Source organism: Falco peregrinus, chromosome 10, assembly GCF_023634155.1.
Source record: "Falco peregrinus isolate bFalPer1 chromosome 10, bFalPer1.pri, whole genome shotgun sequence".
Classification (NCBI taxonomy): domain Eukaryota; kingdom Metazoa; phylum Chordata; class Aves; order Falconiformes; family Falconidae; genus Falco; species Falco peregrinus.
The window spans coordinates 235,916-249,808 of record NC_073730.1 but is presented as its reverse complement, the minus strand read 5'-3'; the positions used below and the strand labels follow the sequence as shown (position 1 = coordinate 249,808).

Here is a 13,893-nt window from a genome sequence, read left to right as displayed (position 1 = left end):
CAGGCAATAAAGGAGAAACTAAACTTTCAGTACTGTTTACAAACAAAACGTGCGTATATGTTCATGAGAAACCCTCAGACAGCATACTGAGGATTCAGAGAAACGTTCTCAGTGGAAGCTTTTACGTACACTAACAGGAATAGATTGAGGCTCGTTTTCAAAAGACTAATATGTCAACAATATTTTTTTCGGGGGGTGGGGGGCATCCTTTGCAAAGATCTTATCTCAATATAATGACATGAAAATTGCCAGCAGACTGTTTCACAAGAACTCTGAAACGATTATTCAGAAATATTAAAACAAAAGAAAAAGTATCTTATCAGCGTATGTTGCAAGCAAGACCAAAGACTGCTGGTTTTGAAAAAGGGTTACATGGAGTAATTCAAACACACAATAGTCTGTATTTCAAAATAAAGATGAAAAATGAGACTCCTTGAAAAACTGACTATATAAAGTTCTTTAAAAAAGGCAATATACAAGAATCATAATTCCATGTTTATTTTAATCCCATTTTTATTACAATTATGTAACTATAAATATATCTTCATTACCTCTGAGAATTATTTTTGTCATGTTTTCTAATAATGTCCATGATATTATCTCCTGTTACAAGGCTATTCTGTAATTGTTTAAGTCTCTGTTGTTCCCTTCTCTTTTGGTCATGAAGATAAGGGGAATTAAGCAGCTGGGGAGGAAGAATGGTGCCTGTTGGTTTTACTCTCTTCACAACATCCCAAAAGAGCTTCTTGCTGTTGTTATTGATAAAAGTAATTGCAGTTCCACTGTGACCCAACCTCCCCGCTCTTCCAACCTGAAAAAGCAAAAACTCATTTTAAGTTATCAATATTAAATGGAAGTCCTTCAAATGTTCTTTAAGTTTATTTTTAGTTATAAAACAGCAACTGACCTAAGTGATAAGGCCAAATATCTTGATCTCATCTTCTAAGCACAAAGTTTTAATAAGCATCCTGAATTCAGGATATGCAGATCTGAAGCTTTAGCATCTAAAATTACAACTTGCTCATGGGACATACTGGAACTCCAATATTGATACTGAGATATAAGATACAGCCTATGGGCAAAGGCTTACAGTAAATCTGGTCCAAACAAAATGTTTTACAAAAATGTTTACTATAGCAATGCCATCAAGCACCGATATACAAGCATGACCATAAAAATGCCTTTTACTTTCAGTGTTCTAGTAACTCAACATTACTTTTCAGTATTATCCAAAGTGCATGAACAAATTAGAAACAAAACAATCTACAAATACTACTTAGGAAGAGATAGTATGTTATTACTGGTATAGTTTTGATGCTAGGGAAGACCCATTTTTATTTACTTAGTACTCACTTGAAATTTAGCAGAAAGACAATTAAAAACCAGAGGTGTACCGATGTTGGTAACACAGAATGCTTTAGGAGTTCATCAGAACGGATGACTTCCAGAGGTCCTCCCCACCTATTCAGAACAGATCTACCTTCAAAATTACATCAGTTTGCTTAGGGACTTGTCATATGGAGTTCTGAGTGTCATCTAAGCACAACGGTCCCACCACCTCCCTAAGCAGCCTGCTCCACTGCCTGACTACTCTCATGTGAAAAACATTCTTCCCTGTTATGACACCAGAATTTCCCTGGCAACAAGTTGTGACTGTGGCTTCTTGAGCTTTCACTATGCATCTCCAAGAAGAGTCTCCAATGTAACTGCCCATTACCAAACAGAAAACAGCAATTAAATCTCTGCTTCAGGTCAAAGCCCAGTTCCCTCTGCCTCTCTTCGTCAGCCCCCTGACTTCGGACTCTCTCTACTTTGTTGGCTTTTCTTGTAGTTGATGGCCTCAAAACCGAGCACAGTAGTAGAGTACTGCGGCTTTGTAAGTGCCAAAAAGGGTACTAATTAGTTCTCCTGGTCTGCTGGCCAAACTAAGGTTGGGGTGTGTGTACATAAACATACATGCACAAACCCAAAAACCACACACCATCTTAAAGCTGGAGATCCTCAACAAAAAAAAAATCATAGCAGATACTGAAGTAGGAAGAGGGAATGAAAATCAGAGTTCACAACTGCTTTCCTGATAGTATTACATGCATATCCCACACTGCATATGAGCTGCAGTAGGAAGAGGAGTATTTGGCCTTTCTTCACACAAATAATAAAAACATGGTAAATTTTGCTTTCTGTTGACACAAAATGATACAAATGAGTACAAAACAGGAAGAATAATAATGCAAACATAACTGATACCAGAACACTGTTCCAGGATTTAATAACTTACATAGGAGATATGAGAACAGTGTTATGGAAGTTATATTCAGTTATGGAAGAAATATTCCACCTTTCTTTCCTTTCCTATAAAAACAATATTCTGAAGAGAAAAATAATCTTCATGTTTCACGTAAATCAAAATTTCCACAGGTGGATGTCACATTTCAGTATGCTTTTCAAATAATACTTCAGCAATTTATTTATTTACCTGATGTACATATTCATCCATACTTGAAGGCATATCAAAATTTACTACCAATTTGACATTGACAAGGTCAAGCCCTCGTCCAAGGACTCCAGTACTTACTATAACTTCATACTTCTCTTGAAGTAATCCCTGGCAAGGGAGAAACAAAACAAAACAAAAATAATTGTTTTCTTTATTTATATTTTGAACCTCTTCAAGCATAAGCTAGGGTTAGTTATATAGTGTAAAAACACACCCAGTGGGATTCTTCTACTGCAAAAGACACAACGGCCCCCCTGTATTCTTGATTTGAATAGGAATATAATTCACAGAGCTAATTAAAGAGAGATCGAACCCAGAGTTTTAATTAAAAAATCATCAATTAAAGTTAAATGTATGTTTAAATTCCCATTTCAAAGCAAATAACCTAGGAAATAATCTCCAGTATTTAATCTGCATTTAAAATGGCATTATTATCTACAGTTTTGCTTGGTCCCATCTGTCTCTCCTCTCTCCCAGCAATACTCCAGGTTTTACTGCAGAAAAGCAGTAAATTATGACTTAACTGATTCAAACCTGGCCATTTAAAATCTATCAAAACCTCCATAACTTTAGGGGACACAAACCTGTAATATGTCCGTTCTTTCCACTTGAGACTTTTCAGAATGCATAGCTGTACACTGCAATCCCGTGATCTTATGAACAGCATCACTCAACAGATCTGCTCCTAACTTACAGTCCACAAACACCAATACTGGAGGCTTGAACAGTTTCTTATCCTGTAAAATTAAGCAGTTTACGTGAGAAGGTATCACAACAGTTTGCTGCTCATCATCAGCAACTTGGATTCAACTTCAGCTCATTACCTCTAACATTAACAAGACTTTCAGATAAATAAAAGTTTTTACAACTCCACATAAGAAGGAACAAGATACCAGCCATGAAACTATACAAATCTGTACATCATGAACATCTAATGGTTTGTAGACTCAGAACCCATGTTTGTATCAATACATGCATTTTTTTAGAAGTCAGAAGCTTTCTTTTCTGGTTCTTTAAATGTTATGTAATAATTATATAATTTTTTTTAATGTTCTGAGGTGCTGTTAAAGATTCTTATTTACTTCTTGGGTAATCAATCAAGTCAGGCAAGACTCCCGAGTTCCTCCCCAAAGTACTCATACAAGGTATATATTGTTATTCATATTAATTAAAAAAAAAAAAAGAAAAAAGAATGAACTAAATTAGTCTTCTCACTGTTTTTTTTAATAACTTTTAAAATAACAAACCATTCCCAGACCATAAAGCAGCTATGACAGCTTAAGAAACTCCTGTTTTTCTACCACTCACAAATAACCAATACAAACCTTTGGGATGCCATGCTGCAAATCACAAAAAAATTATCAAAATTGTACTTTTTGGATCTCAGCACAGGAATCTAGTTTGCTGTAGCACAGAAAGAGGTGTGAGCGACAGGGGTGGAGTAATCCCTGAAATTGCCATTAAAGCTCTTTCATTGCAGAACTACTGAACTAGTCAGTGCAGTAATATGCTTAAACTCACTCCACTTCTTCACTACATACAGATTAGAATGAAAGATGAGAACCTGACAGAGATGTGGAAAGACATGAATAAAGTTGTTCTTATGAGAAATATATTACACTTACATTTAGTATCTCAAACAGCTTTTTCTTTTTAGATGGTTCTTCTACCCACAAGATAATTTGGCGAATATTGGAACATGGCAGATTCTTTTCCCCAATTGTTATTCTTACAAAATTGTGCAGAAGCTGATTTGCTAAGTGTTCAATGCCCACTGGAATTGTGGCTGACACCAGTATAGTTTGATGATCGTGAGACATGTCTTCCAAAATATCCAACACTTGCTGCTGGAAACCCATTTTTAACATGGTATCCACCTTGAATTGACAGAAGAACCACAATGTGTATGACTGGCATGTAATAGTCCAAATGCAGAAGTAATTTTGGTCAGAAGAAAAGCTAAGTGAGAAAATTAATAACAAATGGTTCAGACTCGTCTAGCAGAATTACCCAGTCAGGTATCTAAGTCTTTTATAGCCATCAGAACATGCACTGTTCAAATATATTTCAAATTGTGTTAAAAAAATGCGTTTTTCTTTTAAATATATTTCATATTTATAATGAACACTGTATGTTTAATCAGTTAGACTAGCCACTCACACTGGCTCTTCAAGAACTTCTGTACAGGCAATACAGCCCTGATAAATAAAAACTTACTTCATCCACCACTACAATTTTTATGCCATGCAGCTGAACAGAACTTTGCTTCAAAATCTCAAGAAGTCGTCCAGGTGTTGCTACTATAACCTAAAAAAAACCCAACAAAAATTAAACAAACAAACAAAAAAAAAACCCCAAACCACCCAGGAGTTAGAAATTCCATAAAAGGACAGGTAAGTACTCTAGAGAAACTACAGTTACAGCACATAGGTGAGAACGGCACTAACTAGTTAAATTACTTCCATTCAAGTAAGTCCTAAAACTTTTATACTTAACTTCATAAGATTATGAAGCCTCAAAAAGAAACGGACCTTTTAGACCTTTTAGAACTCTAATGGAAGTATCTAAACACAAGCAATGTAATCTGCTTTTCGTAATACTTTTTTTCATTAAAAATGAACTACTTTTGCTGTAAATTACAACTTCTTGTCTAATAAAATAACATTTCAGTCTTTGAAAGCAGCAGTATCACGCATGAAACATTTTAACAACTAAAAATGTTATGTTTAATCAGAAGTCAAAATGTTAAAAAAAAATAATGTACTACTGTCAAAGTTTCAAGAGCTAACAAATATTTTTGTAGTTTTGACTTAGGAAAACCACATCTTTGTGTGCTCATACATGTCAACAGCAGCATTTTTCATTTCTATGAATGTCATGAAAATGTAACTCTCCACAGGATCTTTCTACATTATAGTCCTTACCTTAACACTTTGCTTGAGACGGTGAAGCTGTGGTGGCAGCGGTAAACCTCCTACCAGGAGAACTGTTCTCATGTTAGGTAAACCAGCCATCAGTTCTTTAGCTTGTCTCTCTATCTGAATTGCTAACTCCCTTGTTGGTGCCAAAATAAGGGCAGATGGAGTTTCTGTCTAGAAAGAGGGGGAGAAATCTGTTGACCGTGTAATTGCTTTATGTTTAGATAAAAAGCTTTCAAGATTAATTCTCCCAATACTAAAATATAGAGTGTAGCTACTGTGGACACAGTTAGACTGCTAATACCCTTTCCATTTGAACACAGAAGGCAGAAAGGGATTATATCCTTAACAATGCAGGCCAAGGAAGCCTATCCCTCAACTGCTCAACTTTTGAAAACAAAAAAATAATGCATGCATAAATATACTGTAAAATAGCTTCCTGACAACAAAAGGCCCAGAAAGCTAGTAGACATTTGTAAATATTGTTTTTTTCTATTTTAGTTACTGTACTTAATCTGTAACACAAATTCAGAATGCATTCCAGACAAACTCAAAACACATGATGCTACTTTAATCTAGAGATCATAAAAAAAGTTTTTAGAAGTCTTCATATTACTATAGACTATTTTCCTTTATTCTCTTGCATATCACTAAGTAAATACATTAAACACTAGCCAGAGATGGTAAGCTGTGATAGGAACTTTATACAGCAAAATATGTGTGCCTGAAATTTTAAAACAACATTAATAGGCCCTGTGACCCACTACTAGTCAGCCAGGTAGAAATGAATCATTAAAGTGCTACAGTCTTTTTATTTTTATTTTTTTTTGTTCCTTATATAAGGACCTTAAAATAATTTATCACCTCTGTGATACCTCCCCAACCCAGAAAACACAAAGTCACAAGGTAGCAATTCCTCTCAGATTAATGTAGATTCTTAACTCCAGTTAACACATACTAACAAAGTAAAAAGAACATAAGGTAAAACAGGGTGGGTGGAAGACTGGTCTAGCTCCAAGACACATTATTTCCATAATACTGATCACCTCTTCAGCTAATAAAACAAAACTCTCATGTATTGATACTACAGTCACAAACTCACATAACAGTTTTCTGGATGGTATGTGTTTCTTTTTAGCCTCCAGCTGGAATATTTACAATTGACCAACAGTAGGTTTTTCCTTTCCCACTGCATCATCAAAGGAACTTCATAGTTAAATACTTGTTTCAAGAAGGGCTTTTTGAGTTGTTTTCAAGTGGGCAACAGAGTTTACCTGAGCTTACCACCACAAGAAAAGGTACCTACGCATGTGTAGAAGCCCGAAACTGTCAAGTATCTCATAACCAGATTACCCTTATGCTCTTAACATCTCATCTCTTTTACATTAAAATGGAAATTACTTGAAACAACAAAATAAGTCTTAGCTGATATAGACATGATATAGCATCCTGAAGATGAAGAATGAGAAAGATCATGTAGAGAAATTGAGTATTACTCATTGAGACTCCAATTTTGTGCATGTTATTATAAGCACATAACATAATGAGACAGAGGAAGTAGTGGAGTGTAATACTCCTGTTATTAAATGCTCCTATATAATGCTCCCATTCTTAAAACTAATGCTATACTACTTAAAAGATTAAGAGAGTTAAATAATCTTTAAATTATTCATTTGGAAACAATCACACACACACTTGTGTGTGTATGTATCTATAAAGGCATGTAAACAGTCCAAAACATCAACTAGAGTAAGGTCTAGAACTTTCAGACAGATTCTTATGCATTTTTTGAATAAAACCACTAAAGCAAAAAGCAATACTGAACCACACACAAGGTACAGAATGCTATGTACCATTACTTCTCATCATACATTCACATCCCTACAAAGCAGAAGTTTTTTTAACTGCTTTTTCCCCAGTGTCACACGGGGGAGACCATATGACTACAGCAATTCAGAAATTGTATTACCCCAAATTCCTGTAGTTATTTGATAGCCAGTTGAACGTTATTCCAACAGAAATTACTCTGAAATTAACACCAAAACATCTTTTTCAGCCACCTGATATGTTAAGACAGAGGAACAACTTCTTGCAGAGGGCCTGGAATTGTTTTCACTTTCTATTTTAAGGCATTTAGGAAGTTCACCACAGAATTTAGTATCTTTTTTAACAAGGAGAAACTGTACACTGGGCAATATTAATAGAGTTGCTTTATCGCCTGACCAAAGTGAAAAACATTCAAAGTCATTAAAAATAACCAGCACCTCCCCGCCCTTCCAAAAAAAACAATGCTCCATCAATCAAAAGTAAAATAAACCACTGAATGTCAATAAAGAAACCTGCAATTACATTCTCAATTACATTGGGAAACCAAGAAACAAAGTTGCAAACTACTTGCTCTGAACACACAAAGTTCCATTACCTCTTTCAAAACCTTCATAATAACAGGGAGTAGGAAGGCTGCTGTTTTTCCAGAGCCTGTGTCTGCACTAGCCACAATATCCCTCCCTAATAGTCCAACTGGGATCATTTGCATTTGGATGGGAGTTGGGACTTCATAGCCAGAATTCTTTAAATTATGGTTTAAAGTTTCAGGAAAACCACAGTGTTCAAACTCTATAATAGGTCTTGGAACCTGCTGGCCCTGGACAGCAATACCTAGCTGCAGTTTAAGGTTCTCAATCTGCTCATCTTGTAAACCTAGAATAAAGGAATGATCTTTGTAGAAATAAGGTGTATTAAGCAGGTGAGTTTCTGCTTGAGATTCTGCTCTTGTGAATTGATCAGATTTTAGATTTTTTTCCTTCGCTTGAGTTTGTAGAAGGTGTTTGGCTTTACATTCCAAGCTACAAACATCTTTATCTGTTTTATCACAGATATACTCTCCATAGCGACAACACACAACACATACAGGTTCTCCAGGTTCTGCCCAACGCTGAGATTTGCTGAAGGATTTTATGGGTTCTTCTGAAGAGCAATCTTCATCAGTATTTCGGCTGCCCTCTCCCAGAGTTGTACTACCAACACTAAGGTCTCCAGCTTCAGGTTCTGTGTGCTCTTGTACAACCTCATGCAAACTGCATCTTGAAGCAGAAGTTTCTGTTCTAGCTGACCTACAGTCTTGGAATTCATTAGTGTCCTCTAGCAAAGATCCTCCAGAAGACAATTTAGTTTTCTTCACCGCACAACTTTTGTCCTCGTGAGCAGTCCTCTTGACTTTAACAGATCTTGGTAAAAACATGCTTCGGTACACTAGGAAGAAAATTGTTACAGTCGTTAGAAACTACTGCCATTGAGAAAGGTACGTTTTCCTGTTACCACAAAAAAACCTGAAGTCTAGGAAATATATTTGCAAACCTAGAAACCAACCCATAATCCCTGAAAAGGTCTAAAAACTGCCTTGTTTGAAAATTACCTTGGACTTAATGTTGATGCAATGCAAAGCAACACTTGAAAATAACAGTGGAAGCTTAGAACATCACAGAGAGATCCACCCACAGTTAGTTTTCAGTATTAGACACCTGTAGTTGCATAAACCCATTGATTTTCACTATCTGTCTAGAAATTTATCCATTTTGAAAGTCACATCATATTTAAATTCTTGGGAAGTTTAGCAGTTTCTAAGATGAGATAAAGAAGCAAAATATGCATTCTTCTAAGCTATGAAAAACCAACCAAACAAAATAATCGATTTTGAAGAGGATGTCAAATTTAGTGCAGGACCCATCCAAGACCTCCTTTGCAAAGTCCACTCAAACTAAAAAGGCTGTAAACAGCAATGTCTGGTCAGGGTGCAGAAGAGCTGGCCTACACGACCAATTTACCAAATCTCTACAGTAAAACAGAAAGCTGAATTAAGCGTGTAAATAGCCATAAATTTTATATTCGGAAACTTTCAGTAACTGACTCTGAAAGCGTCAGAGGTTCTCACCAAATGTTTGCTACGGTACAACCGGTAAACAAAGTACACACAATCCTGTAGTTTTATTTTGCGTTAATCGTACTCTGCGTGCCAGCCGGTGTCAGCCTCTCTCCAAGCGCGGTTCCCGGGCGTGCAAAGCCGGTTGCCTTAGCAGCGCGCCCCGCCCGCCCCGGCGCGGCCCCGAGAGATGGCGGCGCCTCTTGCGGCCGGCGCCCGGGACGGAGCGCCACGACCTGCCCGCGACAAACCCTCCAGACACGCCGCCGGGGTGAGGGGCACACGCCGCGCCCACGCGTGCCGGCCTGACGAAGCAGCCCGTACGGACGGAGCCGCCGCCTGCCCAGCCCTCCTCCCCGGCTACCGCCTCCCGGCCCACGCCAGACCGGCTCGGCGCGGAGCCGTTTCTACGCGACGGCCTCCCCCGCCGCCCTGCCCGCACCCCCGCCCCACCGCTGCGAGGCGGAGCCCTGCCCCCACCTCCTGCTCACCGGCGGCGGAGGGACGTCGCCTCACGTACTGCTACCGGCCGGCCGTCAGCCCCGCCGCCTGGCCTCACAAAATGGCGGTGGCCTTCCACGGGCAGCGCAGGCGGAAGCCGGGTCGGCAGGCGGGGAGCGGGACAAGGGCGGGGGCTCCCGGCCGCACGGGGGCGAGCGCCGCTGGCACAAGGGGAAATACATACACGAAAAAGAAAAAGGGAAAACGTAGGTATCTATAGTGAAAAATGAGAAAGAATCTGAACACCAGGATGTTCCTTAAATCCTCACAGTCACCAACCGGTGCCTCGGGGGAAGGCGCAGACGCCGCAAATACGCCGAGCTGGGGCACAACAGGAGGAGCCCAAGGCGAACCAAATGCTCAATGAGCCGAACAGAGCACTTCTGAACTGTGTGTGACCTGTCCTAACTAGCACGGTGAAAGACCCGCCCTCGAGCAAAGAAAGCCCCCTCCGCACAGAGGATGTCGGTGGATAAAAAAAGCACGCTGTACCTTTAAATGGAGAGGAGGCTCGTACAAACCAGCGACAACCGTGCCTACACGTCGCTGTAAGCGGCCGTTCAAACCCCTCCCCCCCGTGCAGAGGCGTGCGGGGGGTCACCGGCCCGCCCCCCGCGGGAGGCGGCTCCGCCCAGCGCGGAATGGGCCCGCAGGGTGCGGGCGCGGCTGCGGGGGGCTGGCCCAGCGCTCCTCTGCTTGCGGCCCGAGCTGCCAGACGCTACAAACACACCGGTGTTTGCACACACGAGAAAAATGTTATTGGTGCACGTGGTGGAGGGGCAAGGTGTGGCTGATAAGAGCCCAGCGCATGCCTTGAGCCACTTAAAACACTTGCAGGGGCAGGAGAGGGCCGTTCGTATACTGCAAACTGAACAAGCTATTTTTATTATTTTTTATAATAAATAAGCGTACCTTATTTATGCCACAATGCACGAGAACACCGTAATTCATCATGTTTCACTGCATGGCAGAAGAGACTTTCAGACTTAACTTCAGCCAGTGCTCTGCAAGACAGCCTAGGTGCAACCACCACCCCAGGTAAACCAGTTCATGGAAGGGTACAGCCTGGGTGTACAGCCACTGATAAGTCCGACAGTTTTTAGCTGCTTGGCCATTGTGAACTGGGCAGTCACTGGTACTCCCTTTCTTTCCAAGGCCTCACATCACCAAGAGGACAGTCAATCTCTCCCAGATACTCCCTTGCAAAATGAGGACCCTGATGTGGTGTCACTGTGTCTGTATCATTTGCAGGAGGTCCTGGTTTTGAGCACAAGTAGGAAAACCAGAGTATTCCCAACACAGAAGCATACCCCACGGCTATAAGTGATTTGATGCATGGGAAGGACACTTTGCTGGGAGCTATCTGGGCTGATGTACTCCCAGGCACTCCAGATACTCCAGAACAGATTGTACCTCTTCCTCCAACACTGATCTCATTAGCCTGAAAGCATCCACACTGATGGGGAGTTCCATTTCCTTTCTGGCTGATTACTTTTGTTGGTCACCACCACCATTTCCTGCTAAAAGGGAAAATCCATAAATACTAGCAGCCCCTTTGGAAATAGTTTCAGAGAAGCCAGCAGGAACAGGATTAAAAGACACACAAAACTGGGGGCTTTCAAGCAGCTGGCCATGGTAGCTTTCTGTAAAATCGTCGTGGTTTAACCCAGGCCAGCAACCCAGCACCACACAGCCGCTTGCTCACTCCCCCTCACCCTGAGGGATGGGGAGAATCGGAATGGAATGTAAAACTCAAACGTTGAGATAAGAACAATTTAATAGGTAAAGCAAAAGCCTTGCACACAAGGAAAGAAAAGCAAGGGAATTCATTCACCACTTCCCATCGGCGGGCAGGCGTTCAGCCATCCCCAGGAAAGCAGCGCTCCATCACTCGTAATGGTCACTTGGGAAGACAAATGCCATAATGCCAAGTGTCACCCCCTTCCTTTTTCTTACCCCAGTTTATACACTCAGCATGACGCCATATGGTATGGAATACCTCTTTGACTAGCTTGGGTCACCTGTCCTGGCTGTGTTCCCTCCCAGTTTCCCGTGCCCCCTCCCCGCCCTCTCACTGGCAGGGCTCAAGGAACTAAAAAGTCCTTGGTTTAGTATAAACATCACCCAGCAACAACTAAAAAAAATCAGTGTCCTATGACACTGTTCTCACATCACAGCCAAAACACAGCACTGTACTAACTACTAACAAGCAAATTAACTCTATCCCAGCTGAAACCCGGACAGACATTCAAGTCCAGTCATACTTGAAACATGGTCTATCTTAAAAGTATGCTGGATTTATCTGTAGTAGATTACTGCAGCAGGAAGACTAAATTAGTGCAAACAGGGGGGTTTGGACTGTGTGGGATTTTTAATTAACTGGTACAATCGGAAGAAACTACTGAGCTTCTGGAAAGATTAAGTGGGCATTTCTAGACCTGAAAAGCTGTTGGGCACCTTTCACCCATGCTCCAGACATTCCTCATTCTCTGTGAAAACCCTCACCTTTCCCTGATTCAGCCTCTCTCGTTCCCCTTTGTTTGCACTGAGTTTCTTTTCTTCATTTTCCCTCTCAGAGAGTTTCTAACATAGGCTAATTTCCTTTTCTTTCATTTTTACAAGGTCATTTCCTGGAATTCAAAACATCATTTGCTAAATAAAGACCAGTATTTCAACAATATTCCATATGATAGGAGATGCTTCATACTCTATGAAGTACATACATATAGGAAGTTTGCATTTTGGTGTATCAGCTTCTTCTACTTTTTGCTAACAGTAGGTTTCTGTGACAGAAGTATTAATCTAATGGAAACAACTGAATCTAAAGAAGTTTAGTACCTTTCTGTGATGGTAAGAACACTGTTGTTTTGTTGAAAGCTACCGTTCTGCCCTCACCTGCTGTGAGAGAAGAGTTTGCACACTTCGATTACACAGATACATTGAAGCTCTTGAGATTCAGTAATACTGTCCATACTGTAATACAATTACTTAGCATTTTTGTTCATAGTACATATTCCTGCTGTTCTAAGCTGCAAAGTGCAGAAGTCTAGAATGTGCATTTCTGTGGAAGGAATAATGTAGGCAGTGGGTGTACTCCATGATTCACTTATGGATGCATGACTTTCAATTTTTGTTCTACCCTGTATCTGCTTCATGAGAACACTATTTTGTTAGTAATGAACACTATTTAATTAGGTACCGAATTATTCTTTACAATCACTTTGAAGATACACATGTTGCATTTTCTAAGATCATTATTATAGAAAAATTTATTATAAATGCAACACAAATTTACATTCTCCAAACAGAAAACCAGGCTCTACTGCTGTTTCTAATACACACTAATAGCTTCCTTTTCTTTAGCAAATAATAGTCTTACAGAAGATGAACTCAGACTTCATCACAGCCGTTAATATTAAAGGAGGTCACAGATTATTCAAGATGGCTAAAGACTAAAAGAAACCAAGTATCACTCTGCAGGATTATGTTATCAATAAAAAAACAGCAGCCTCCCTCTCATTACATCATCAATTATCTAGGAATCCTTAAAGAGTTATTCAATAAGGACAACTGTTAATACCTGATAAAAAGACCCCTGTGATTATGGAAAATGTCACTGATACAGAATACTCGACTTTCCAAAAGCTGTTAAGAGATTCCTCGCCAAAAGTTTTAAGGACACAAAAAAAATGCAGGGTAAGAGGAAACGGTCTTGCATGGACATGCCATTGATCAGAATACAGGGAAGAAAAAATCAGGGACTCACTAATAAGGGGTCCCACAGTGAAGGGAGGGAAGTCACCAGTGAATTCTGCAAAACTTGGTACCATTTTGTAGATTGATATAGCAACCTAAAGACCAAGAAAGCAAGAAAGTTTGCTGGCAATCTCCTCTGAGATATTTAATGCTAAAGGTCCAACAGAAGAGCTTTACAAGAGCCTTAGAAGATTTGGTTATGCTGACAGGTAAAAATCAGACAGACAAATACAAACCTAGGTACTCAGATACCTTAATGCTGAATGTCAGAATGGTAGCCTGTGAATTGGCCATTACTATTC

General features: G+C 39.9%; 1 protein-coding gene across 7 annotated transcripts in view; it reads right to left on the bottom strand.

Moving 5' to 3' along the window:
• Positions 1 to 482: 482 nt before the first annotated feature.
• The window catches only part of DDX59 (DEAD-box helicase 59), a 30,188-nt gene continuing 16,777 nt past the window's right edge, over positions 483 to 13,893 (bottom strand). The window contains exons 1-8 of one of the 7 annotated variants that reach the window (XM_005242019.4): positions 10,328 to 10,444; positions 7,838 to 8,667; positions 5,422 to 5,589; positions 4,715 to 4,804; positions 4,123 to 4,374; positions 3,082 to 3,234; positions 2,477 to 2,605; positions 483 to 811 (exon numbers count right to left, since the gene is read on the bottom strand). In XM_005242019.4, coding sequence (XP_005242076.1) covers positions 548 to 811; positions 2,477 to 2,605; positions 3,082 to 3,234; positions 4,123 to 4,374; positions 4,715 to 4,804; positions 5,422 to 5,589; positions 7,838 to 8,656 — 1,875 coding nt within the window. In that variant the 5' untranslated portion in view covers positions 8,657 to 8,667; positions 10,328 to 10,444 and the 3' untranslated portion in view covers positions 483 to 547. Of the gene's footprint in view, positions 812 to 2,476; positions 2,606 to 3,081; positions 3,235 to 4,122; positions 4,375 to 4,714; positions 4,805 to 5,421; positions 5,590 to 7,837; positions 8,668 to 9,814; positions 9,981 to 10,327; positions 10,445 to 13,893 lie in introns of those variants that run through there. The other 6 variants (XM_055815418.1, XM_055815419.1, XM_055815417.1 and 3 more) reach the window with 6 other exon arrangements.